The 27,924-nt window shown below is 38.3% G+C and overlaps 1 protein-coding gene and 1 long non-coding RNA gene across 11 annotated transcripts; one reads left to right on the forward strand and one right to left on the reverse strand.

Moving 5' to 3' along the window:
* Window positions 1–27,675, forward strand: KRAS (KRAS proto-oncogene, GTPase). Of its 10 annotated transcripts, none has more exons than XM_075113782.1 (7): window positions 213–368; window positions 1,478–1,600; window positions 7,703–7,881; window positions 10,218–10,377; window positions 17,713–17,828; window position 18,440; window positions 24,066–27,675. In XM_075113782.1, the coding sequence occupies exons 2-7, from the start codon at window positions 1,490–1,492 to the stop codon at window positions 24,180–24,182; spliced, it is 684 nt and encodes a 227-aa protein (XP_074969883.1). In that variant the 5' UTR covers window positions 213–368; window positions 1,478–1,489; the 3' UTR covers window positions 24,183–27,675. The 10 variants fall into 10 exon arrangements, with proteins under 10 accessions (XP_074969839.1, XP_074969806.1, XP_074969849.1 ...); XM_075113720.1 differs by lacking the exon at window position 18,440 and adding an exon at window positions 1,358–1,375 and having other exon boundaries at window positions 214–368; window positions 17,713–17,836; XM_075113729.1 differs by lacking the exon at window position 18,440 and adding an exon at window positions 1,362–1,375 and having other exon boundaries at window positions 214–368; window positions 17,713–17,836.
* On the reverse strand, window positions 10,372–24,384 carry LOC142066416 (uncharacterized). The gene is made up of 3 exons (XR_012663704.1): window positions 24,297–24,384; window positions 23,522–24,089; window positions 10,372–14,749 (listed from the first exon to the last, which is right to left on the reverse strand). It is a non-coding gene; the product is annotated as an uncharacterized LOC142066416 (long non-coding RNA).
* Window positions 27,676–27,924: the final 249 nt, after the last annotated feature.

Genomic DNA, 27,924 nt, shown 5'->3' on the forward strand with positions numbered 1-27,924 from the left:
AGCAGGGCTTTCCCTCATGCTGCCACACAAAACACCGCCTCGGAGCCCCGGTGCCCGCGACGGGCGGTACCCACCCCTCCTCCCGCCGCGCCGCCTCTACCGCCCGCGGCCGCGGGAGGAGGGGGAGGAGGAGGAGCCGGGTCTGCCGCAAGGGGTGGGGGAGCGCGGAGCGCATCGATCGCGCCCGTTCATCCATCCATCCATCCACCCTCTCGGCGCTCGGCTCCCTCGGCAGCTCCAGCCCTCCTCGTCCCCCGCCATTTCAGACCGGGACGGAAAGGGACGCGGAGCCACCACCACCACCGCCGCGGCGGGGCGGGCAAGGGAGGCGCCGGCGTGCTCCCGCGGCCCGCTGCAGCGCCAGGCAGGTATCCGCCTAACCCTACGTCGCTGAACCGGGGCGAGCCGCCGCGCTCGCTTTCTTTCCCCCTTTACCCTTCGAGGTGGGGCAGGGGGAAGCGGTGCGGCTTCCCGGAGCCGGGCACCCCACCCCCGTCCCCCTTTTTCCTCCTCCCGGCGTCGCCCAGCAGAGGGACAGAAACGCCGGCAACCAGGCGGGGGCCGCCTCCCAGCTCCTGTCCCGTTGCCGCCCGCGGGGGGCTGCGCTCTGCCCCGCTTTCCCTCTGCCGGTATCCTCTGGAGCAGCCGCCCTCTGCCCCTCCGCCGCCGTCCTTCCCCGCGGGGCGGGCGGTGGCTCGGCGGCCGCGGGAGGGGGCGGCGGGACAGGTGGCCAACGCCCTCCGGGAGCCGGGCGCCCGGCGACTTATGCCGAGTCAACCCCCCCCCCCCCATTTTCCTCAAACATTATTAAAAAAAATTTTTTTTTTCCTTTGCTCCTCCCAAACCCTCTTGAGCGGGGCCGAGGCGCCGGGCCGGAAAGTTTCGGCAGCGGCGGCGGCTCGGCCGCGTCGCTGCGTCCCGGCTGAGGGGAGGCGGGGCGGGGCGGCCAGCGGCACCCCGAGCCCCGGGGCAGGCGGGGATCGCGCTGGGCTCGTCCGGTGAGGGGGGGGGGAGGGCGGGGCGGGTAAATAGTTGGGGAGGTGAAGCCATCCCATCAGGTGAAGCCGAGCCTGCCCGGTCCCCGCCGCCTGCGGGAGGCGGGTTCCCGGGTCTGTGGCGCTCGGTTTGGCCCGGAGGTCGCCGAGAGTCAGCGGGGCTTTGGGAGAAAGCAGCGGAGAGCGGAATCTCAGCCCTGCAAGAAATACTCTTTGACCTTTTTTTTTAGAATTTAGTGTATCCTTGCTTTTGTACCTCTTTGTAATCGGCGCCTTTTAGCTTAGCGCCCGCGCTGCGTTTCCGATGTGTAATTTTGTCTGAGAAATAGCATTCCCTCATAGCTTTTTGTCTTGTCTTTCAGGGAGGGAGTTGCTTTCTGGTAATAGTAAAGGAACGTGATATTGAATGAAAACGCACCAACAGCATCCTCATTAGTCGGAGCCTGACTCTTTCTGCTTAATGTTGGTTTCTTTGTCATCAGGTCTGCTAAAAAATGACAGAATATAAACTTGTTGTCGTTGGAGCTGGTGGTGTAGGCAAGAGCGCCTTGACAATACAGCTAATTCAGAATCACTTTGTGGATGAATATGACCCTACAATAGAGGTAAACGCTTTCATCTTGTACTTTTTGCGAAGAGAGATTATCAGTAACAATGGTAGTTGTTTGCTTTTGGACAGTTACCACAAAAACATAGAACAAGGCTTTATCTTTGATCAATTTTTATTATAATGGTCAGCACCGGACCAGCATTGGAGAGGAAATTGCTCTGCTTCTTGATCTGGCTGTGCAACCACAGCTGCAGTAAAAAATTAACAATTTTGATCAAAGTATGGTATTAATTTCCATGTTTTGTTGGACAGTTTGGATACATGTTTTCAGGACCTCAGTGACAAAGTATTTGCCAAATTCACTTGAAAATGCTTGGCAAAACTCTTCATGGCTTTGCATGCTACCTCTTAAATGTGACTTTCTGTCTCAATATCAAGGAGGAAAATTTGTAGTTCTGAAATGTATGTGTCAAGCTTTCTCAGCTCCTATCATTAGGATTTGTTTCACGTGGTGAGAAATGTGTCCTGGAATGTTATGGTGAATGAAGCAAAAATTTGGAGCCTGAATTTATTTACTTGTTTGTTTATTTATTTATTTTTAAACACACCTATTTCTGTATCTAGAAAATGTGTTGTAAGGTAGCTGCTGTAGTGGATTTTTTTAAAATACATGCCACAGTTCCTCAAAATCTGAAATTGTATTTAAGCTTTAAAAGTTGTGATATTTTAAAGGCTTTTAATGAGCAGGCAAACTTTGTCTTTTAAATATAAGAAAATTACTGGTGTTGTCTGAAATATCCAGTGGATCATTGGATTTAATAACCTCAGACCTTATAAAAGGAGAAACGACACTATAATTTACCCAAGATTTTTGTGTTCGCAGCACTGAAGCTCTGTAGCTTATGACTTTATTTATAGTTTGATACAATGAGGCACTTGAAGGAATCACAAGGATTTAAATCTAGGCTTAAAATCGCAAATTGGAAAATGGCTATGTAGTCATTTTCAGGTAGACCCAAGCGATAGGAGCCAGTGCCCTGAGATGGTGGGAAGCCGTCCTACTTCAGCAAAGTATGGGCCTGACAGTGCCCCAAATAGAGATGTGTTGGCTTGAGTTTACCTTAATGTGCCTCTATGTCTCTGTGGCATGGCCAAGTAACCTCATGCGTGCTTGTAGAAGATCTTGTGAATAGACCTACGGAGAGAGGAAGAGCATTTGACTTGCGCTAGAGGAGGAGCTTTTTCAATTCCTAAGATGTGAAATCTTAACAACCCAAAGCACACTTGAAAAACCAGAAAACACAAAACTCTCTGAGAGGAACAAGCAAAATGGGATTTTACTTTTTCTTGCAAAAGGAATTTGGAGGATGTTGGTCTTCGTAATGCTTATTCATGATCATCTGTGTTCCTCCTAAGTTCAAGGTGTGTTTACACATTACAGAAGGTACTGTGGAGGTTCTATGTTGTAAGTTGTAGTATAAAGCCAGAATGGTGTAAACAGTTTGGGAACACAAAGACTTAAATGCCTCTTCTGAAATCACTTGAAGGATTTTGCTAATCAACAAGCAAAATATTTTGAGGAATACCAAATACTTTTAAATGTAAAATAATAAAATGAAAATACAGTTCTTTCTAGAAAGAACCTAAAATCCCCAAACTGTGGCTTTTATTCAGCAGCATGCAGGATTACTGTAACACAGTGGTGTGGTCCAGAATCAGTATGTTCTTCTGAAAGAAAGAAACGTTTAACCTAATGGGTTTTACCGGCATCCCCAACTTGTTGCATGCAACAGTATTAATCTTCTGCAACTCCTGCAAGTTCTTGGTCTGAGTACTAGTTAACCATTTTTGTCTTGTATATTCTGAGACCTTGAGGATGCAGACTGTACCTTCCCACTCATGGTAAATCGCCTTGTGTGAGCTCACAGTGCTATAATCATGTAGGGAAGAAATAATTCTGTTATAAGAGTCTGTGATTTGGAGTGGCAAACTGGTTGCAGCGAATGGCCTTCTAATTGGGTTTAAATGCTTCAGTCCTTGCCTGAGCAGAAGCCCATTTGGCTGAGAAGGGTTGCTTGACACTGCTTCCAGTATAAATGCAATTGTGGTGGTAGGGGCTGATCAAAGAACAATAGCTGTAGAGTGATTTTTATGCAATATGAGGGAATAAGGCTAAAGTTGCTTTGACTGATAAATAATAACAGTTAAGATGGTTCAGTAGTGTCACTAGTATTGTTTCTCACTTGCTGCTGTTTCTTTCATTGTCACACAGGTGTTGCCAAAATACTAATTTTCCCTCACAGATAAAGAATCAAGCTAAATATTTTGGGGTAGACAGAGTAAAGAGTGTTTGTTATCTGTAGTGGATTCCGTAGCTACACAGTTATTAATCACAGGAAAGATTTAAAATTATTCAATAAAATGAAACTCAACACTTCTAAGATTCTCATGTTGTGAAGACATGATGCAGTTGAGGAGAGGAAAAAAATATACAAGTTACTTAATCACAGATGCATTTACAATGTTAATGTTGTTGCTGTTTTCAGTGGAATAGACTTAATGATTCAACAAATAACTTGTTTGGAAAACATAAAGTTTCATGGCCTGCTTGAGTATTTTATTTGCTTAAATCTAAGCATAGCAGATGACAGGGGGCAGGGGGAGGAATTAAAATGTTTGGGCGGTTACTGTTATTCAAATATACATGCTTTATATATGTTTCATAATTTCATATCTTATTTGAAGTAGATGTCCAAATGCAGATTTATAGCCAAGCAATTTTTAATGTGGTTTTTTTAACTGTATGTACACTAACCCTTGTGTATCTGGTGTAATACACAGAACAGTTGGACTAATGCCCTCTGCTGGTCGATTGTTAAATCTTTATTTGCGATATCTTGTGTGATAACAGAATTTTTTTTAAAACAGCTTCAGCATGTTTTAATGCTAAATATATGTAATCTTTTAAATATCCTAGAGAAAGAACAGCTTTCCTAGTTGCCTATCGGAGGTTTTTCAATTGGATTAGCAAAATCCCTTGGCTGATTTAGAAATACTGATATTTAAGTCTGTGTTCTTAAATGACCTGTGCACCTGTGAAATTCCACCAATATTTAGTAATAGCTTAGTCTTAGTAGCTGTGATATTTTAATATTAAATCACTGGTATGACAGGTTTTTATAAAATAATAGTTACTTAGATGTCATTTATTAAGCAGTGGCGGTTTTTTTAGATAAGTTCCATATGTAGTTCATAGCTGAGATTTCCTATCACATTTTCTTATCAGTGCTTGTGAACAGATGGAATTATTACTCCTTTAGCATAACTCATGCTGATTTTTATGGCTTGTGAAAGGCCAATAAAAGCAGGTTAAGTGTCTAATGAAATTAAAACTTTTTGATATGTTGAGTCTGTATACTGGGGAAAATTGGAAATTCGTATTTGGAGTCAGGTAATACTTTGAAATTAGCTCTAGTCTTCATTTTGTTTCTACTTAATAGCCTTCTACTGGGTGTTTCTTCATTGCATTCATTACTGTATATCTTCCAATGTGCAGTAAAGCTACTGGATTTCTTTAAGTTATGAAATGTATGGATTAGAAAGTTGTTTTTTTCATGGTTGAAGGGGAATCTAGCCACTTGGGTTCAGCAATTCAGTTTTGAAGCATAAGTGCCACAAGTACTGTAGTAGCATAACTTTTTGGTACATCCTACATTCTGTTTTGCAGGACTTGATAATTTCTACAGTATGGTAACAAATTTTATCTTGGGTATGTTTACATTGGTATTCACCATGATGGGGTTGGGCATCCTAGTCACCTGAGCTTTTAATATGGTGCTTCAGTTTTCTTTCCTACAGTGACAAATGTGATTTCAGGTTTGATGTTTTGCGGGTGGGGTGGGGAGGAGGTTAAAAAGCGTTTATTTTGGTAGCTTGGAAGGAAATCATAAGCTTGAATTTTCTCTCCCACATCTTTTCTGCCTCAATTCCCCCTTCTAGCTAGTGACAGAATTTTCTCCCCAGAAGCGGGCAAAACAAATATAATCTCAATGTGTTCCTTCTTTTTGTACCTGTGCTGTGCTTTTTGCTGGTGCATCTTTGCTACTACTGCTAACATGGTAGGCATGCTAAAGCTAGCAGTTTTTAAAAGTGATTTTCTTTTCTCCTAAAAATGACTTTATTTTGTGAAAATTATTTAAAGCTTTTGTTTAGAGCTCGGTTGAGGGGAATTTCTTTTTCCTTTGAAGTGATAAGATGTAAAGGAATAATACAAGCTTTTCAAGCACTGTTTTTCATATTTTTAAACCAGCAGTCAAATTGCAAGAGAAAATGAAGGCTTTGTAAATATGCCTAGTATAATGATAGAAGTTCCAGTAGTACTTCACTGTGAACTGTGATAAAGGTATCATAGGACGTGGGGATCTGCTGTTGCATTTAAGTGAATTGGAATAAAGATGTGTCCTGTTGGTTGGTTGGTTGGTTTTTGTTTGTGCTTTTTTTTTTCCTGGTGTGTTTGTGTTTGGGTTTGTTTTTTTTTCCTTTAAGCAAGGAGATAGACTATTAACCTTATTTCAAAACAGATTGGAGCTTTGTCTCAGTGCCTTTGTCTCAGCTGTATCAATATTTAAATATGGCTTATAAGGTTTCTAAAGTAACTTACCTACTTCTTACTTGAACACTGGATTTGCACATCTGTGAAATAAATATTTCCAAAATCATGTTGGAGTTAAACTTTTATCTTTAACGTAAACAGTCAATATTGTTTTACCTGATACTGTTATATGTCACTCAAGATACAGGGTTTGTTTAGTTTAAGATACTGGTTGTATACAATTATCTCCTACTTGGCTTCTAGCACGAGCAACAGGAAGGAGAGCCTTTTGTAAAAGTACAAATAGATAGAAAGTGCACAGTAGTAGGTGTGCTGTGCCTTAAAATGGGTACAAAGGAAGGAGGGTCATTCTGAATTCATCCTGAGGTTGGCTAGAATTGCAACTTAAATTTTTTAATTCCCTTCCCAGTCACTTAGGTTCACTTCTGTATAGTGTTAAAAAGAACAATAGCAATATTGGGGTAATCTCTAGCTAAAGGATCTGAAAGGTAACACTGAGATTTTGTTTATGCCTTTTATTTGTTACAAGTACTGTTTACTGAGAATAATTCATGGCACTACTCAGCAACCTATTTTTAAAGCTTATTGACATATTTTCATTTTGAATGTATAGATGTTTATAGAAAATAGAGTTACTGGGAAAGTGATGCTTATGTTCTTGTCACTAAAACCATGTAGTTGTAGAAGCCTAGCACCAAAGAGAGCTGTAAATAGACATTAAGATCTAGTTGCTTGGGGCTTTGTACAGATTTTAGCCACTTGAATCAGTGACCTGAAAACTTTGAATTGATAGCATTGAAATAATTTATTCCAACATCTCTGTGAACCAGCTCATCAGGGCTTTTATATGACTCTGTGTTGGTCTGTTTTGGCTAAAAAGCTTCACCTTCAAATTTATCCACTTAACTTTGATAACAAATATGCACCTGCTTAGGCATGCAAAACAGATATCCTGTCCCAAACTGAAGGCTTTTTACACGTCGTCGTTTCCTTTTCAGTGGCATAGAGTTTTGGAGTTGTCTTTCTTTGAAACTCTGTTATTTTGTACATTGTTGTGGCACAACACTTTTGTAAGCATCCATAGAATGCAGGTCAAATTTTACTTTTAACAAAAAGATTGGTAAATTGAGTGAGCTTAAACAAAGTCAAAACTTTTAAAACCAGGATTAGAAATTTCTTCAGCTCTTGTCTTAACAGAGACAAAGGGGAGATGCTGGATCCAATCTGTACTTTTTGTCCATTTGTGCAAAATAAGAACACCATCCTTTTTCTGTGTCTGTGTACTCTTAATCACTGAAGAATCAGAATACAGATAACGTCCTTTCAGTGTCCTTTCTGCTTCTGGATTACTGTAAACATGTAAATATAGGACACTGTTTTTCTACTGTCACTTGCCCTTCTGTAAAGCTGGATTTTAATTCTTGAGTGTTTTCAGTCATGCTTGATTACTAGTAAACAACTTTAATATCTCCTGAATTATAGGCATTTGAAATCTTACTTGTTTGTGTTTAACCAAGGTTTATGGTTTTTTTTTTCTTTTCTTAGGATTCCTATAGGAAGCAAGTAGTAATTGATGGAGAAACCTGTCTCTTGGATATTCTTGATACAGCAGGTCAAGAAGAATACAGTGCAATGAGGGACCAATATATGAGAACAGGGGAAGGCTTCCTCTGTGTATTTGCTATAAACAATACAAAGTCTTTTGAAGATATTCACCATTATAGGTGTGTATATGGAAAGATAATCAACTAACTCTTGCATTAGGTGGATAGGTTGCTTGCTCGTCCACTAGGTAATAGAATGATCTCTTATGAAATAGCATCTAAGGGGAAATCTGCAAATTAGCAATATTGCAACTTCTTTGTGTATTTGTAGGTCTGGAATTTTGGGTAATCTGAAAACCTGCTGCCTTGTTCACAAGTTGGGCAGACAAAATATCTGAAAGCTCTTCTGGTATAAACTGGTGTGTCTTAGTATTTCTGCATATTCATAGTGAAGACTTATCTAAAGGCAAACTCTGCCCATTCCATAGATAAATTTGTGTGCCAAGATGGAAGAACTTAACACAATTGAAACTGTGCAGGCAATAATGTCAGTTGTTAGCTTTTGTTCTAGGGGTGGAGGGGAAACACCTGGGGAGTGTAACTAGAAGAGTAACATGGGTGAGCCCTGATGTCTAAGAAGGGCAGACACACAAAATCAGGGCTCTGGAATGACTGCTAAAAAACAACCTGTTTTCTTAAAATTATCTTTTTTACATGATTACTTAAAAATTTCAACTCATGCTTTTTTGTCAGCTATGCTAATATAGAAATAGAAGCAGTCTCTCTCTGGTGATTACTGTATCTGATAATTTATAACTTACTAGCTTACTATTACACTGAATTCTCCTTGGGTGTTCTGTTAGAAGGCAGTGCAAATCCTGCCAAAGATCACTGAGTTTAGCAGCATCAGTTTAAGATTAGTCCCAAACACATAATGTGAGTTATTCATGGTTAAGCGTTTATAATGCTGTCGGATCCATGTCACTGTATGGCCGAGGAGTGTTTTGCTATCAGTATTACCACAAACCCAACATCTATTCATAAGCTGAAGTTGCATTTTTTTTTACTAATAGAAGTTACAGTTCTTCACATAAGGTGGTATACCATGATAGTTCCAGGTAATTGAAGTCAGGAGGTGCAACTGCCCTGGTCACATAGTTTCATTTTCTTCTGTATGTGAGCAAATCAGCTCATGTGATAGTGTAGGGTGTTGATGTGAGTAGCTAAGCCAGCAGTAAACTATTTCTGTAGGTAAGAGTCTACCTGTTTATCTCCCTGGAGCAGCTGTGGGGTCAGGGGAGTACTGTTGCAACTGAGGGGCAAAATTGCTGCATACTAACCCAGGGAGAGATCAATATTGGAAGTGTGGGCACTTTCAGGGCTGTTTCTTTTTTATGTTTAAATTGATCTAGCCAGCCTTTGTATAAATTTCATATATATAAAATATTTTCTAATTGAACATAGTGGTACAGGTGACTTGAAAAGAAATAGAGTTAGCTTAGCAGGGATGACAAATTAAGAAAACATATCTATTGCTCTCAGAAAAAACAAGCTTCTCTTCATTATCTAACCAGATTATTACAAATGAGTTTCCTCTGGTTGTAGAGGAAGAAGGGACAAAGGTAGCATAGATATTGATGTAAGGGGAAGAAGGACCGTAGAGGTTTTCATGTGGAGTTTTTCCTTTTAAAGAGAGAGTTGCATCAGGCGGCCTTCCCAGTTTATTTCAAAGAATGTTGTGAGTTGAATGCTGGAGTTTCTGCTGGGTGTTCACACACCTGTGGATGACCTTGCAGACTGAAACTGAAGGCTTATGAACAAATAACTGAAAATAGTGACTATATTAAGGAATGTACTGCTAGATTATTTGGGGAGACAAAGGTAATGAAATTGATGATTGTTATTTGAGATTCTTGCCAAGTACATCTAACTAATATTTCAAGATGCTTTCTGACTAGCGTTTGAAAGGACTCCCTTATCAAATTTCTCTTTGTGAGAACCAGACCAGTGGTCTTTGCTGTTTAAAAACCCATCTAAATGCAGAGTTTGCAATGATGGCTTTAATTAAGAAATGAAAAAACCCCAACCCCCCAAAACCAAAATTGAGACACAGGCGTAGGGCTTTAGACAGTGTGTTATCTCAGCAAATGGATTGAGTGTTATGAGTGCCGAGTATAAGAGATAGGTAGGAAGATTTATACCAGAGCTCCTTATGTTTGTTCTGGCATTAGCTGTCAAACAAAAGTGGAATGACATCAACATCTATGGTAGTTTACAAAATGTCAACCTCACGTTTGTTTTGTTTGTTTTTTTTTTTAACTAAGATGATAAACTTGACTGTGACAGGATTGGTCAACTTATTTTTTTGGTGGCTTCTAATAGTGTATGTGCAGTAAAATAACAAAGAATGATCTTGGAATCTGTTAATTTTGTTTCATTGTTTTAAAATATCATATAAACTATTAATATTAATACCTGTTAAATAAAATGTCTTGTTTGTTTGTTTTTCTTTTTAGGGAACAAATAAAGAGAGTTAAAGACTCCGAAGATGTCCCAATGGTGCTAGTAGGAAACAAATGTGATTTGCCTTCCAGAACTGTAGATACAAAACAAGCTCAGGATTTAGCAAGAAGTTATGGAATTCCTTTCATTGAAACATCAGCAAAGACAAGACAGGTAAAGCTGAAAACTTACCAGATACAAATGTAGAACTCCCTTAAATTATCATAATGTTAATTATTCTAGGCATTGACAATTGCTTGGTCATATCCATAGGTATATTTCTCCAGAGAAGAAATTCTTCTGGTGTCTCTTTCTGTCAACTCACTGACAGCTTGTAACTGTTTGTTAATGTGTGATTTGCTTCAGTTGCACAAACTTAAAGAATGAGACCTGGGCTCCTCTTACTCTTCACTGTCAAATGCCTGCAGCATTCTTCACGTTGTGATAGGTTTTAGTAGAATAAAAAGCACTTCTACTTAGAGGTGAAATGCTTTTTCTCTCAGCAAGAGGATTAAGCAGACAAACAGCTAATTAGTTTATTCTGGTTTAAGCCTTTTCATTAATAACAAAAGGAAATTTTCTTTAAGGCATTGATTCAGTATTAGTGGACATGCCCAATATACCTTTTTATAGCTAAGCAATTGACCATAAGTCTTGTTTTGAAACTACTGGATTAATTGCTTGTGTAAACTGATAATCTTTGAAGACTTTAGAGCTCACTGTTCGTTTATTGCCCCACTGGAATAGGTGAAAGAGGCAGCATTTAGAGCCCTTTCAGTGCTTCTCTCAGGGTTTGTTGGGACAAAGGTGCACATAGTGGTACATCTGTGTATTCAGGAAAAGATAAGCTATACAGATATAGATGAACTGGTTCTGTACTTCTGGAAGAAAGCATCCTTTTAAAAATGCTGATTTGTGGTTTTTCTTTTAAGAGTAGAGACTTACTAGCAGTACAGTTTAGATCAGGCCTGAGTGGCCAAAAAGCTCATAACACTTCAGATTATGCAGAGAGTATGCGCAACTTACGAATTGGGAATTAGGTGTAGCAGGAGGAGGCAAATAAGAGCAGAATACTGCAATTTGAGTAACTGCTCAATGTAATTGCTAAATAGAATCAGCTGCATCACTTGGCAGAATTTCCACATAGACAGTATGTAAGTTATTTTTGGATATTAGAAATGAATATTTTATTAGTGCAAATTTGCTACACCCACCCAAGTTCCTGACAAGCTGAAACCTGGACTCGTTAGTAAAACTTCACAGAGCAATAAAAGGAATGCTAACTTTTGGCAATAGAAGGAGTATCTGTTGCGTAGTTCTGCTTTTTTTTTTTTTTTTTAAATACTACCTGACTTCAGTGGCTGAGAATAAATTAGGCCACAAGAGTGTTCTGAAGGATGTGGCATATAAGTGGACTGAATAATTACAGTGTTTTTGATTGGAAGGTCCTGTATTAGTGCCTGTTATCAGGATGTTAGGATAAAAAAAGAACTCTGAAATTGTCTTTGATGTTTGAAATAATGGAAGTTCTGTACTGACATCTAGATTTTACTTTGTTCAGCCTGTTGTACCGAGCATCAGGCTTTTGTTTAGGAAATATTCCTTTTGCATAGCCACTTTTAATGAAAGTGGGTTGTTACGATGGGATATTTTGAAAGATCTCTTCTCCCTACCCACCTGAGTTTACTCCTACAAGCAGCCCCACCATGCCTAGTCCATACACAATTGCATGCTCAAAAATCACCACTCCAGTTTTATAATCTTTGTTTACACAAAGTACTATCTGCTTTTTTATCTTTCAGACTTTTAAGAGGTCTGTTGGAGGCTTGTACTTGTTTCAGGGGACAATAGATCAGACGTATAGGAACTGTTATTCTATAATTCGTCTTTTTATCTGTGACTTTATATTTCTGGAGGTGCCTGAAATGGTGTAGAAGGGACTGTTGGCTTTTGCTTTTCACAGCTGAGCTTTACACCTTCTACAGATAAGCAGTCCCTAAAGGTGTCTCGTGGATTTTAAAATAAAGATATCCAAGAGGCTTTTGAGAATGTTGGCTTCTGAAAATTGGAACCACTAGGTATGGTTGCTGATTTCTTTGCAGTGCCGTTCATAACATGTTGTGTTATGAAACTGCCTCATAAGATGCTGTGATAATAAAATACTGTTGAGAAGGCAAAAGGGAATTGGAGGAAGAACCTGATCCTTAATTACAGCACGATCATCTACCTTAATTACAGCAATATCATCTAAATATGTGTATGTCCTTGTGTGTATACATTTGCATTTACATGTTACAATTTTTCAGTCACCCTGGCATATATAAAAATAAAGGCATTGTCTAGATACACACACGTGCATATACCCCCATCTTCCAAAGTAGTTTTTTTAACTACGGGATTCAACCATTTTGCTAGTTGCATGTGGCCTGTGGACTGTATTTTTATTGGGCAGAATTCAGTCCTTGGCTAAAAATAAAAAAATCTGGTCCTCTCTGATTACGTGCAGAACTTCCAAGTATGAACAAATGTAGATGGTGCCCTGGTAACTGCTGGAGTCTGTAGAAAGTCTGATGTGAATACTTAGAAGTGGGAACCTTCTTTTCCCCTCCTGTACGCACCTACCACCACACTGAAACATCAGCACTAATGCCCTGTTGAAGGTGCCCTCACCATGTTCTTGCATCCTTTCCCATACCCCACTTCTGCCGAAGCTCAAAGAATCAGAAGGGTTTCTGGGGAAGGAAATGGGAGATGGAAACAGAAAGGAGTTGGCCGCTTAGTCTGTTTTGATTGACAAGGCACTTTTTTTTTTTTAAACTATGGCATTGAATACTCATGCAAAATGATACCTTGGTTCTAAATAATTCAGTCTTTTAAGATTTTTTCAAAAATTCATAGACAAGGTCAAAAATAGGTAAGATGAAAAACACTGAAATGAAGGGCAGAGATAAGTTGTTCTAAAAGTTAGTGTATTTGGTTTTATTTGGTTCCGACTGGCAATAAAGATGTAAACTTTAACGTACCACAAAAAGGTTGTGTTTTAAGCCAAATAAATCCCTATGTGAATTTTCATACAATTCATTGAGTTCATCGGTGAAACATTAGCTTAGCAGACCCTACAACGTGGGTATAAGGCTATAGATTATTAATTTTTTTCAATTAGACCACTGACTGAAATGAATGTAGTGTAATTTATGAAAATAATCCTATTTCTAAATGTAAACACATGTCAATACTGGTGGTTTTGTAAGGCATGTTGCATCACTTGTACTCATCCTTTCACAATTACGCAGAAGGGTGTGAATTTCTTAGGTTTATTTTGATAGCTGTTTTTGCTTTTTCTCTGACATAAGCTTGAAATTAAAATTCTTCCCTGTCTGCATGAGCGTATAGCTCCAATATTATCAATACTATCAAGAAGAGATGAGAGGCAAACTTGATTGATCCACACCGAGGCTGCATCCTGTATTCTTTAGTGGGCTTCCATTTGCCTGTGAGTTACACAAGGAAAAGCTGTAAGGCTGTACCCCAAATGTGATTTGACTGGAGGATTTTGTTTTCCTTGGAACATTTCAACTGTCCCACTAGTATCGAATTCAAAAAAGAAGCAGCTATGTGGGCATTATTGTAAGAATAGTAAAGGATTCACCAAAGCATTAGGTCTTGTTGAGAATATATACTTAAACACACTTTTGAAGTGTTCAATGAAGAAGTTGACCTAAATAACAAGAATGTTGTTAAAAAAGCGCTACAGTTATTTCAGCTGGCTGATGGACAATAGGTGAGGCCCCAAAGTTGTGACAAAAATAAGTTGAGAACCTGTGCCTGGTCTGATGAAGTAATCAGTGCAGTATTTACAGAACTTCATTCCTGCATCTCAGTTAAGATTCATGAATACATGATAATTTAGACAGTTTGCTTGAATCAACTTGCCATATTTTTTTTTCTTAAGATTTGTCATATCTGTGTAATGATACTGTATGTGTTTCACTCCAAGCCATTTTTAGTGTATTTCATGGGTACAGGTTCCATTTTAAAACTTTTTCAATTACATATAACTTTGTCAGACTTTACAACGTGGGTTGAGCTTTTTTCATGTCACTTGTTTGTGTCGCTCTTCCAAAAAAAGTTTAGTCCCTTCCAAGAACAAGTCCCCATGGAAAAAAAAAAGTTTCTGTAATGTTGAAAAAAATTCTAGCATCCAACTTGTGTGCTGAATGACTCCAGGATGCCAAGGAAATAGGTTTGTTATTTACCTCACCTAAAGATAAATAGGTGCAGCAGAAAATGGATGTGTACAACAGATGAAATTCAGGCAGGACAGGCAGCTGTAATTCTGGCACTTCTTAACTTTGGAGTGACTAACTTTGCAACTTTAATCATCATTTTGTGCAGTATTTAATATAAATTTACTTATGTATGTCTTGTATTTTACCTTATGATTGTTACATGATCAGCTTAACATCCTCTCCTTCCCCAACTAGTGGAGGTTCTGCATGTGGCTGAGTTGTAGAAAGTTTCCAAACAGTCCTTTGAAGTATTACGCCTGTTTCAGACACAGCAAAAAATCAGCTTTAACCTATAAACTAAAAGTTACACAAGCTAGTAGACTTTTGCAGGTTGTTTATTCTTCAGCATTGGCTAAGCTGACCTTACCACTAGAGTCTTATGTTGGGAGTGCTTTTATGCAAGTGAGTAGCATTCCTTTTGTTTCCATCCTCCTGAATAATTTTATGTGAGACCAGCTCTGATAAAGCATATAAAGGTGGATACAGAACACTTCTGAGATGTCAAGGTTAATTTTCATTAGTTTCCTTTAAGCGCCCTTTACAGAAGCGGAGCGTGTGAAAATTCCCGTTTGTACTTTAGTCTGTATTTGAAATAGTCTTTCTTTGCACATAGCCATATTTTAAACTGAATGTTTGGCTGTCTCCTAGGAATCAAAAGCATCTTGAAAACACTGCCTCGAGGCCATGGGTTCTTTTGGCTGTTAAAGTAAATAGCAGTTTAGATTTTGAAGCTTTTCATATCTGCCAAAGGATATTTTTGCTTCCAGTTTTGACAGCTAAAAGAACTGGTTAATCATATTTTAGATACGTGGTCCATGGTCATTTAAGGGAAAATACTGAAGAATCTTAAAAGAAATGGGTATTAAAATGACTTCTTAAGCTTACAAGACTGGCACCTGACTGTTTAAAATCTCAACTTGTGCTAATGAAATTAGCAAGCATGTCTCTATGGATTTTCTTTCAGAATAATTTCTTTCAACAGGATTCATAAGACTGTTCTTGGTGATGGCAGTAGTAGTATTTTCTTTTCTCACTCTGTCTGTGTCTCTCCCTCTCTCCGCATTGCTAAAGCAAATTACAGCTCCTGTTGGTGATGGGAAAGTTGGTAATAAACGTTGAGTGAAGAATTGTTATCTAATTACTCATGTGAAAGCTCCATAATCAAATTATGTATTTCTACTGCAAAACAGTAGACTTGCAAAAACGTTGATTCTTGTACAGCCTGTGCTTTGGCCCACAGCAGCTGATCAATGTTTACTGTTTCCTCTTCAAGAATAAACTTCAATTCCTTCCAGGAAAACATGAAAGTATGAGCTTTACTTGGGTGTTGCTGGTTTTTAATAGCTTCCTTTACATCTTGCAAACTCTCAGACCTGGAATGTAAGAATACTTGTCACCCATCAATACTTCACTACATCCTAACAGAGCCCATCGTACACACCAGAGAAATACAATCCAAGAAATAAATGTAATTCATTTAATCTTTACATTCAAGTGGCTGTAGTTCAGAAGAACCCTGGGATAAGCAGTAGCATGTTAAGAATGAGTCTTAAATGTGATAACCTATGGCACAGTTCATGCAAAATGACCCAGTAACTGTGGCAGTAAATGTTCCTATTTTTCTTACTAAATAGGCGCATAATAGGAAGATGGGTTGGAGAGATAATTTATGGAAAAATCTGCCAAATAAAAGCCCAGATTGTGTGTTTGGGTAGAAATAAAGTTTTGTGGCTTAAATGGCTGTACTGTTTTCCACGATCATCAGTCTGTTCTGTTTTTATTTTCAAATAGTGAGTTTGTTTTAAATTGACAACCCTGTTGATCTGACTGAGGAGACAAGTAATGAGATGGACAGTAAGGCAGAGATTTGCTCTCCCCTTTAAAAGCTGCAACTAAACATTTTTGCATCTTGTTAAAACAAGAACATCCTCACAGATTTGTCTAAATGTTTAAGTTTATACACAGATATAATCACTTTAAAATAACAGATATTATAATTTAAAGCTGGTGCTGTACTTTATCTTCGATACGCTTAAAGATATCTTCAGCTGTCATACTCTTTTTTTTTTAATTATTTCTATTTTTTTAAATGCTTATGGTATCCTCATCTCCAAGTGGCCTAAACACAAAGCTTCAGAAGGGTGGGGTGAGAGACCAGAGAAGTGAAACAGGTAGCTCTGTGTCATCCCTTGAATACTTGAAAAGCTCTGAGAAAAATCTGAGCAACAGAACTTCACAAGCATTTTGCACTTAGCTGTTCTTATGGGATGCTAAGGGTTGCCTGAGTCTGGCCCAGAGGGAACAGATTAGGTGTGCCTTGTACATTGATGTGAACCAAGCTGATGTGAACATGATAATAATGAACTTGTGTTTTCTGCATGGAAGAATAACTTCTATAATTACAATAAGTAGTTACTCTTGAAGGTTACTCTGAAATATCATATACTTAAGGTGGTGCTTAAAAGCACTTTGCCATGACTCAGATATCCCTTTTCCCAAATCTAATAGTACAGTGCTTACTCTGTAAAGTAAGTAGCTTTAAAAACAATATTGCCCAAAATTTTGTATTCTTAGAAGATTTTATTCCTTTGTAACCTCTTAAGAAATTACCTGTTCAGACTTTTTTTATATTTTGTTAGTTTGTTCCACAGATTTTTGCAAAGAAAGTAGACCTTCTTACATAAAGAACAGAACATAAACAAACTTACTTTTCATTGCCTGCCCAAACCAGTAACAGGTTCTCAACGTGGTTAAGAAGTTAAAAGGTGGTTAACTGTGTGTTTATAAGTATCCTGTGGTTACCAATCTAACAATGCTTTGTGCCTACTAAAAACATCCATGCCCAGAAAAATGTGTGAAAAGATGCAGTAACACAAGCAGTATTACTTTCAATGTGGTATACAGTGGAAGAAAATAATTCTTATTTTGTCCAAGTATTACCTTGTGCAGAAAAAAGGAGGGATTGAAATGTAGATATTCACAATAATTGATAATCAATACATTATTTGAGTTTGACTCTCTTGTTTGCGTTAAAAAGCATTTATCAAGCAGCAAATGTGCAAGCCTAGCATTTTAAACATATAAATGGAGATCCATATACTTCTCTCAAGTAAAGCTCATAATTTCAGTGGTTTTGTTGTGGTTTTTCCCCTGCGATGGGTGTCCCAATATGTCAATTGTTAATGAAGGAGTTTTTAAGGAGTTGTGTTTTACAATGCAGAGAGTGGAGGATGCTTTTTATACATTGGTGCGAGAGATTCGACAGTACAGAGTGAAAAAAATCAGCAAAGAAGAAAAGACTCCAGGGTGCGTGAAAATAAAAAAATGCCTTGTAATGTAACAGGGTAAGTTTTGTAATGTCACAGGGTGAGTTTTACAAATCACTTGCTAAATGAAAATGATTGACAGTGTCTTGCAAATCAGACTTTTTACGGTTAATTGATGACATAATCTAAGATATAAAACCAATCAGATTTCAGTATAGCAGTCCTGAATAATATTCCTGCCAAACACCCAAGTCCTATGGATTTGCTTTGTTTCATGGGTTTTTGATAAATAGGTTAATAAGAAGTCTTTACTGCATATCAAGTTCTCCATCTGTGAAATGGAGAGCTGGTTTTGTGTCAAGAAGTTAAGAGGAAAAAGTTTTATTGCAGATACTGTTGAAGTGAATATTGATTGGATCTTCAGGTTGATGAACTGAGGGGGGAGGATCTAGTATTTATAGTCCTCTTCAGGTGCAGAAACAGGTTTCTAATCCAGCAAAACAGTATCTGGCTAGCAGCTAGTATTCAGGATTTAATTGTCAGGCCCTTCCTTATGCCATGCCACTTCCCCCTTGTTTTTTTCCCAGCTTAAAAAATCCTATCATCTGGAGAAATATATTAGCTTTCTTTTTTTTGTCTTCCCTAATGCCATGAGTAATCCACATTTGGACAAAATGGTAGGGTTTCACTTTTTTTGAGAGCTTTGACAGGGGGAGGCAACAGTGAGGTAAAACTGGAGGGGGTGGGGATGGAACACAATACAACAACAAAAAAAAGCCACCAAAACTCCAGTACCCAAATTCTCACAAAATTGTTTTTTATCTGCAAATTCCACTGTAAGAAAAAAAAGGGAGGAGGAGAGGGAAGAAGTGCTAGTCTAAATCACTTCCAGTGCTTTTTGAACAAGCCATCAGAATAGCTCCTTGCATGTATTACTATCCTATTAATTCTCTGCCTCTTACTGCACCACTGCAGAGAGTGGGTTGTTATATACTTGCTCCACAGGAGGATGACCTGGAATTTCACATTGTGTAAAAGGAAAACTGTTTGCTTTTCAAAGTGATTTTTTACACTTCAGAACATCTTGCAGAGAGATAGTGGAATTTGACTTGTATCTTAAAGAGACTCTCACAACTGTAGGAATATTCCCTTCAATAAGGGAGTTTTATGCCCCTTTCCAGGGGAGGGAGGAGAAACTGTATTTCATATCAGTTTTTACTAGATCTTCTCGGGCTTATTATATTCTCAGCTTTTAAGTGATGAATGACTGCTCTGAGATAATTCTTTAGATGTTTGCTTAAAAAAAAGATATGCTTTTGTGATACTGTTTGTATCACAGGTTTCCTTTGCAGGAAGTTGGAAATTTCAGTTATGAAGCTCCCCAGTCTTGTATCCAATATCTTAATAAAATGGATGCCATCAAAATACCTTGTTTTATTCTTTCCTTTTTATCAAAACCTACTAACAGCAGCTTGGCAAGATTATTTTTGATGAGAGCAATATGAATTAAATTGCTTAAGACTTCTTCCTGTAGCCTTCTGAAAACCAACTTCGCCATTTCTTGCTGTCTTACTAACAGCAAGTCAGCAAGTAGTGGTACCTCAAAGTCTTTTTGTATACTGGGAATTTAAAGATCCTGAATTCTGTCTGCTTTTCCTTTCTGTGGACTTCCTTGGGGGAAGGAGAACAGGACGGTGGGAACTATGGTTTTCATTATTTTTTCAGTGAAAGCATCTTTTCAGATTCTTTTTGATAGCTCAGCAAAACATGTGCTTGCTACTTTCTTTCTGCCTGTGTCTGAGAGAAGTATGTTTTGGGGCTTTTGCGTGGTGGGTTCTGTTTTGGTTCCCTTTCCCATCCCCTCACCCCCCACTCCCCCCCCCCCCCCCAAGATGGGGGAATCTCTTTTGTTAACAATGGACATCATTGGGGTTTTGGTTTTGTTTTGTGGTTGGTTTGGGTTTTTTTTCTCCTCCCATGCCTTATTTAGAAAGTAGTCTTCGATATAAGACTCTAGAGCTTCCAGAGCATCTACTGAGGGGAGACAACACTTGTCTTTATACTCAAGTGAATTTTATGTAGTATTGATCAGTCATTTCAGCAACTCTGTATTTAGGAGGTTAAGCTGGAGAAAGCACATCACAAAATTATTGTGGTACAGCTCCGTAGAACTGTAGTTCAGTAGTGATTCTAGTGGAGTAAGAAATCTGGCATTTAAAAGAGTCTGGCTTGTATTAGTTCATATTTATTAAGAAGATATGTATTATTTCAGTCTGATGTATAGTAGATAGCCAAGGAGAGCAGCACCTAATGATGTGAGTCTTTCAGCTGGGATTTGAGGCTTCAAAAATATTCTTTATAACACAGTTTGCTGTGATAGACAGTATTTTCCTTTTTTGTCTGTGGATAATCAAACTTAATAATTCAGAGTGTTTTGCTACCTCTTGGAATATACGGTTTATGTTCTTGCTGCTTATGGGATGCCTTCTTAGTTTTATTAATCTTGTACAAGGTATCTGAAAACTTTACCCAGATTACCATTAACTACTGATGCTTTCCAAGAGGTTCGTTCCTTTGGCTGTTGCACAGTAAGGCAGAAAGTACATAACTTCTTTTGCTCCGTTTGTCATTTCCAACTAGCAATAAGAAATTCCTAAAACTCAGTATAAAATCCTCAAAAGATCTTTCTTTGAAAGCATTAAAGTTTTTTCGTAAAAGGCATACTATAACAAAAAGTTTCTCTAGGGTATAAATTAGACGTCTAGATAATGTAATTCAGATTGATCTGGGTTAATAGTAAAAATTTTGCATTACAAAAGTTCTAGATTGGAATTTTAAAAATTCTAGATTCTTGATTAAAACTGTAATTTAATGATGATACCGTAGTACTAGAAGTGTACAAAATGTAAAAAACTTTTTTCTACAATTTAAAACCTGTTTAAGGATCTATTTTGGGGGCTGGGGCATTAAGGGATTCCCAATTCCTCGTGAATTTAGGGTTTCCGATTGATAGCCAGGTTAGTTGCCAAGTCTCGTGCATGCCTGTAACCATGCAGCAGCATATCCAGACTCCTGTATGGTCATGGGACCATGTGGTGCTCCAAAGAACAGTTGTAGCCAGCAGCAGGCTGCCTCTGTGGGAGCAGTTGTGATTTTTCTGTTCTCTCTGCCTTTTGTAGTTGCTCTTTGGAAAAACAAGTGCCAGGAGCAAGCTCTTGTCAATGCACCTTTATTGAGGCAGTGTGGTATAGTTCTGAGCATGCACAGCGAATTTTGAGTTTTTAATCCTGGGCCTGGATTTAAAGCATTCATTCAGTACATCTTTTGCTTTCCAAAAAGCTTGCACACAATAACTCCATTGTTGGAGGGAGGAAGGTCAGCTGCATGCAGTCCTTTCTTACTGAAAGAAGTAACTGGAAAGGTTGACTGCCTTTGATCTTACAGTACTGATGCCTTGAGGGACCTTCTGTAAACAGAGTATCCACTCTTATGTTTAAAATTTAATCCACAGACTGAAAAGTGAAAGATCTCAGTTTGAGTTCTCCAGTTCTAATTCACAAATATTCTAAACGTAGTTTTGTATGTCACATTATGTTTATTACCTGAATTTAAGAGGAATTGTGGTAGGACCAAACTACTGAATACATAATTAATAATTTTAAAGGCTTCATCTACAAAGGTGTAAATGCAAGGGTGAAAGCTAAGTCAGTTCCCTAGTATTTTGCAACATGGGCTGTATTTAAAAGATCGTCACCTTACTAGGTAGAATAGAGACTTCAGCCTTAATTCTGAAGTCATGTGTTTAAAGGCCCATCGCAGTCTCTGGATATTACTTTATACTAGTTATTTTCTCTGTGTTTATTTTAAAGCCAGTTTAATGAGGGAGGGATGCTCATTTGAAGAATTAAATTGCAATTTTTGTTTAGCGTGTCTCATTTGAAGACACCGCTGAAAGCCGATGACTGTCCTCGTAATGGTTATTTTTCTAATGGATTAATGATGAGCGTGAAGTACTGAAAGGTAGTTTTCTAGGGAAATGTGAACAGTCTTGTAGAAGAACGTTGTGTGTTCTTATAACATTCTTGTGTTCTAAGAATGAAACTCTCCTTTTGTCTGTTGTGACTGATGTCTAATTCTTTCCTGCTGGCTGGCTGAGAACTGCAGTAGATGCACTTTGAACCGTCACTACTTCTAGATCATTTCGCTGCATGAACATTGCTAAATGTTCACTTTGAGTATTAATGCTGAAGTTACAATGAAAATACAGTAGCTCTCTGTAAAATAATACCAAGCGTTTCTAATTCTCAAATGATTCATGGGGGACATGATCTCTTCCAGAAACAAGGTTACTCTTCCATTAGGCATGCTACGTCAATTTCCTATTGATCAATAGGATTTTAAAATGTAGAATAAGTTATTCGCAATTGTATTTTGTATATTTCAAGACCCTGCAAAAGTGTGCTATTAGTACTGGGAGATAGGCTGCCAAGGACTTTGATCGAACATCAGTTATCTGTAAATGTTTTATGAACTCAAATGTAAAGATTTTAAATTTGGGTTATACTGGGAGCATTACTTTATAAGTGAAGCTATTGAACACCTCACTGTTGTTTGGACTTGCCATATTAAGTTTCATCACTGTTTGGTGTTTGACTGAAACAGTCATGAATTAGGTGATTTCGGGCTTTTTGTTGTTGTGCTTTTTTCAGAGTTCACTTTCAGTTCTGTTACTGAAGCAAGGATACAGGAGTAAACAGACTGTTAACAAACTTTGTAGCTGACAAGAGGTAGGAAGCTGCCTGCCAGTTGTAGGGCTAAATCTCTAGGCCCAGTTCTGTAGTGGTACAGTTGGCTGCTGTGGTATGTTAACATCATACAACTACTTCTGATCTATCTAAAGGCTAATATAAGGAGTAAGGCAGTGAAGAATCAAGAGAACTTGTTATCTGTCAGTATGCAAACTATTAAATGTAAAGGCTGATGGAGAACACAGGGACTTGATTGGAATTTGGAGCAACTGGAAAGCTAGGCAATAGAATAAACAGTTACATGTAAATAAGTTGTTGCAAAGTATACCGTATGACATTGTACTTGATAATGGTTCATATCAGGCTTTTAGGTATGCTGGTCTCTTTTGACCAGAGTTAATTTTTGTCAACTATTATTAACCCCCAAAAAATGAAAAGCTACTCAACATGAAGAAACATTAGCTTTTGTGTCTGTAGCTTAACTATGGGAGCCATGGAGATTTTAAGTTGACTGTACCTGATACAGCACCATAGATAATGTGTTCCGTGTGTGTTTAACTAAATAATTTGAATAGAATGATTTATCAAATAATAATTTATCATTGGAATATGGGCTTGATTTGATTGATTTGCATATGTAAAGATTTCTAAAACTGTGGTGTGATTATTGTATCAGTGTGCCTGAGAAATGACCTGAGTATGTCGAATAATCATAACTTACCTCTTTGGTATTGAATTCTTACTACAAATATTGGTATTTACTTTTTAAAGCTGTGTATAGATTATTAAGGCATAAACCAAAGCTAGCTAATGCTTCAGAACTTTATTCTGTAACAATAATATACATAGTTATAATCTAAACGTGGTACCTACACTTTTCTAGTTTGAGGTGGAACAACACATGCCCTCTTCGAGATGGAGATGAGGGCAGTACACTGAAGTACTTTCCCTCCCACATTAGTAATGGAATTGGACGGATGGGGTATCTGTGGTCAACCCCTGAGCGGTACATCACCTGCAGGCTGCTGTAAGCCCAGTTGGTGGAACAGCTGAGAAAGAGGGCAGGCAGGTGCTAGCTCTTGCTGGCGTAAAAACAGCTCATTCAGACGAGGAGCATCTCGGGGATCCTCAGAAATCAGGAGAGGAACAGCCAGGGTTAGTTGTTAAAACGATGGCAGCCCACTCCCCAGAGCTGCTGTCCTGCAGGCCCTCTGCCCGTGCACAGTGACGCAGTCAGATGCGTTCCTCTTAGGCGGCAGGAGACAACTGTAGTTCCCCTTCCATCTGAATATGTTTTTCCCAGATAACCCCTTCCCAAGGAGGAATGCTTGAGAGGACTGTTGCCCCTGCAGTTCCCCCAACCCAGTCTACTTGAGGGAACATTATAAAAGCCTCAGCAAGGACAAGACAGTGTAACCTCGCCTGGCAGGCAGCAAAACAGACTGACTGCTGGTTGAACACACTTCACCTGATCAGGTTGGGTGAAAACAGGCAGTACCTAAGCCGGCATGTAATTTTGTTAGTGGGATCTTAATGTGTGCATGTATGTCTCTTCTCAGGGTGTTGATGATGCCTTCTATACACTAGTTCGAGAAATCAGAAAACACAAAGAGAAGATGAGCAAAGACGGTAAAAAGAAGAAAAAGAAGACAAAGACAAAGTGTATAATTATGTAAATACAATTTATCCTTATTAAGAAGTACTTAAGTAATTTTTGTACATTACACTAAATTATTAGCATTTGTTTTAGCATTACTTTACTTTCTGCTTCATGATCCTGTTAGCTTTACCTGAATGCTTGTTTTAAATGACAGTGGAAACTTCATTCCTCTTAAAGTGCCAGTATTCTTTGACTGTTGGTTCTTGAACTAGCGATGCCTGTGAAAGAAAAAAAAAAAAACCAAACAAAAAACCACACACAAAAACCTGAGAATTGTCTTAGGACTCGTTGGTGCATGCACAATTGCTAACTTCCTATTTTTCTTACTGATTGTGAACTTCTGTTCTGTGTGCAGACCAAACAATGAAATGATGCTCTACTCATTCTAACATCCCCTTTAATTTTCTGGTTTTTAAATCTGGTTGGGAAAAAGGACTAGTTAGCAAAAGAGACTTTCATTTCAGCCTTTCTTTTGTTTTAGACTGACTGCAATATAGAGAGACCAGAAGCCTTTATAGTCTTCCTGTAGATTTTGCTTCTAGGCATCTAGTCTTGTAGCATTTCAGATCAACTTTAATGAATGTAAAGATAAATCTTTCACAAAAAAAATTTCACCGCAATTTGTCATGGTCGCTCCTTAAATACTCTATTTTTTCTATAAAAAATAAAAATAAAAAATAAAAAAAAGACAACAATGCACATCTGGCAATGGAAAAAGTAAAAGTTCTAATTAGGTTGATTTGCTATTGTTAATGCATTGCTTTAAGACTTTCACGAACTTTTTGTCTGAAGACCAAGGTGAAATCCTAGCTCTCCTGACCCCCAGTGGCAAATCTCTACATAGCTTTGTTCAGTAGGTACATGATTTCACCCTTAGTGTCTCTAGGAAATACTAGAAAGCCTTAACAGATAAGTTGATTCAAGTTCTTAGGTTAATTCATATATGGACCCAGAATTTACCACACAATTAAATCAGAATGAATCCTAAATTATCCAGTGAAGTAAAACATTCTCTCTTCCCCCAAGAGCGGCATTAAATATTTCCAAATGCCCATTTTGTGCAAAACAGGATGAATTTTAAATTCTAGGAACATCAAATGAGTGAATGAATGAGTTTAATTTAGCTGCTTCATGCAAATAATTTGGAAATCCACTATGCCATACAAATGGTGTGGAATTTGCGTCAGCATAGAACATGGTTTCCAGAGTCAATGTTGTTTGTGTGATGTTCGTGAAGTACTAGTTTTGTTGCACAGATTAAACGGTTGACGAGTGGCATTCCAGTGTCTAGACTGTCATGAAGCTAGACCAAGATTTTAATGTTGTCTTTCTCAGTGATTAAGTTCTTCTGATTTCCCCACCTGCCCCACCCCTCACCTTTTTTTTTTTAATTGGAATTAATGCAGAATTAATTAATTTTTGCAGAAGCTTTCATTTTTGGTACTGCAGTAGTCTAGTTATTCTGCACTAAAGTAAGAGCCACTAATTCCAGTGTTGCCAGTTTCTATTGTCTTACTGTAAATGTTGCATTGTTTGATCGTTTCATTAAGGCCTGGGTTCCTGAAGGTACGCTTCTTCATAGTACCTAACTCAGCTGCAGAGTAAAATTTGAAAACGTGACTCTGGTATATCAAAAAAAAATGCAAGACATTGAAGTAGGATAGTTCAGGACACTGGAAAGTTTGGAACAGGGTATAGCAGCGTTGCCCTAACCGAAGGTATACCTAAACAAAGATGTGGAAGTTTTACACAGGGTAATTTTTATATACCTGTGTTACGTGGACCATTTATAGGACGTCAGAGGTGCAACTGCATGAGAAGAGTGTTCTTTTGCTTCTATGAAAAGAAAACCCCACAGTGACTTTTGTAGGTGGAGAGCTGCTAAGCTGGCAGGGGACGTATACTGTTGGGATTGCTGCGTGTTCTTTAATTTCAATGTGGCTGAGAGAAATAATGCCTTGCCCTGCCTGCGCCCCCAGCTCCCCTCCACCAAAACCCAGACCCGCTCCCCTCCTTTCAGCTTCAATGTGAAATATACTCTAGATGAGGAAATATTCTGAAAGACAGCAATAGGAGAACCTAACATATCATACGGACCAATAAGGAATAAAACCAGATTCTTAATGTTGCAAAACATTTTATAGCTTCCAAGGTTAGAACATTTTGGAAACAAGTTAGTTATTTGCACATTTTAGACACTCTTGATTATAGTTGAAGAACGTAGCAAAAGCGGATAGTATACCTTGAGCAAATGGAAGTAGTCTAAAGATTACTCGAAGGTTTTCGGTAACTGAGTCACACTGCATGTAAAATTAGGGCTGGTCTAAAATTCTTATGTTAATTTAACTAAAAACTGTTAAGAGGAATTTTAGCGGAAATGTCTTAGTCATCAAATGTGGATTTATATAGCTCTAATATAAAGCTATATATAAAATAGGTCTTTTTTCCAGTAAATGTGATCTGTAGGTACCAATCTAATTAAATTAGTGCAAGACCTATTTAGCTTAGCCCTTATTTACTTTAAAAAAAAAAAAAAAAAAGAAAAATACACATCCTTGCCACTGTTGTGCAGTTTTGTCTTAATATTTGTTGAGATTTGGTGAAGCATGTTGGATTGCAGCTTGCACATGTTGATCTTAAAATTATTCTGTCTTTCCCTATTTGAAATGCTTTCAAAGAACACAGTGGATGCTGTCTGTTCCGACAGCAACTACTAAACGAACATGTGAATCACTTACCACGTTAATACATTAAATTGCCATGTGTCAGGGAGTAACACCTTCTTACAGTAGCTTTATGTAACTCTGGTAACTTAATGTAACTTCTATCATTGGTTTTCACAAAACTGAAATGTAATTCTTTTCACCAGTCTCGTTGCCCTAAAATTTTTGCTAACTTGGAAGTTTCACTGTATAGATTTTGTTACAATGACAGGATCTCTGTAATGGGTAAATCCAGACACACAATCTTCTGCTCTTGTCTGTACTACGAAGCAATACAATTATTACCTTCAAAGACCATCAAACTGTAAAGAAATCATTTTGTCTCAAGTTTACATAAAGCTACATAGATGGTAAATCTTTCCTAACATTTCTTTATTCCACTGTCTTGTGTTTTCATGTTGAAAATACTTCTGCTTTTTCCTCTTGAGTGCCAACTTCTTACTAGAATGACTTCTTAATGTAATATGTTTACCTGGAATGTATTTTAACTATTTTTGTATAGTGTAAACTGAAACATGCACATTTTGTACATTGTGCTTTATTTGGTGTGGAACATATGCAGCGTGATCCAGTTTTTCCATCATTTGGTTCCGTGACCTAGGAATGTTGGTCATACCAGACATTAAGTTAAAATAAGGAGGGGAAAAAAAAAAAAAAGACGGTTTGTTTTAAAATTTTTAATGTTTTTAGGAGTATGTGCTGTGAGGTGATCTGGAATCTGTCATTTTTTTTGTCAAGCTGTACTGCTCCTATTTATTGTAATGTAATAAAAAATAGTTATTGTGAGCTTCTGTCCCAGTTTGCTTTTTCTCTCCAAGAATTTCAGCGCCTCACCTCTGTATCGGAGCATCCCGTGAAGTGCATGCTTTTGGTAGTTGTTCTCAGTTTATTTCTTGTACTTCTCGCTCCCTGTCACAAAGCCCTTGCCTTTGCTCATGGGTGTTCCCACCCCGCTAGGACAAACTCGTACGGATCTACCTCCTCTAGTCCGTGCTGCTTTTGCACGCTGGACTGTGCCATGAGCGGAGCCCCACT

This window comes from Phalacrocorax aristotelis, chromosome 1 (genome assembly GCF_949628215.1).
Source record: "Phalacrocorax aristotelis chromosome 1, bGulAri2.1, whole genome shotgun sequence".
NCBI lineage: Eukaryota > Metazoa > Chordata > Aves > Suliformes > Phalacrocoracidae > Phalacrocorax > Phalacrocorax aristotelis.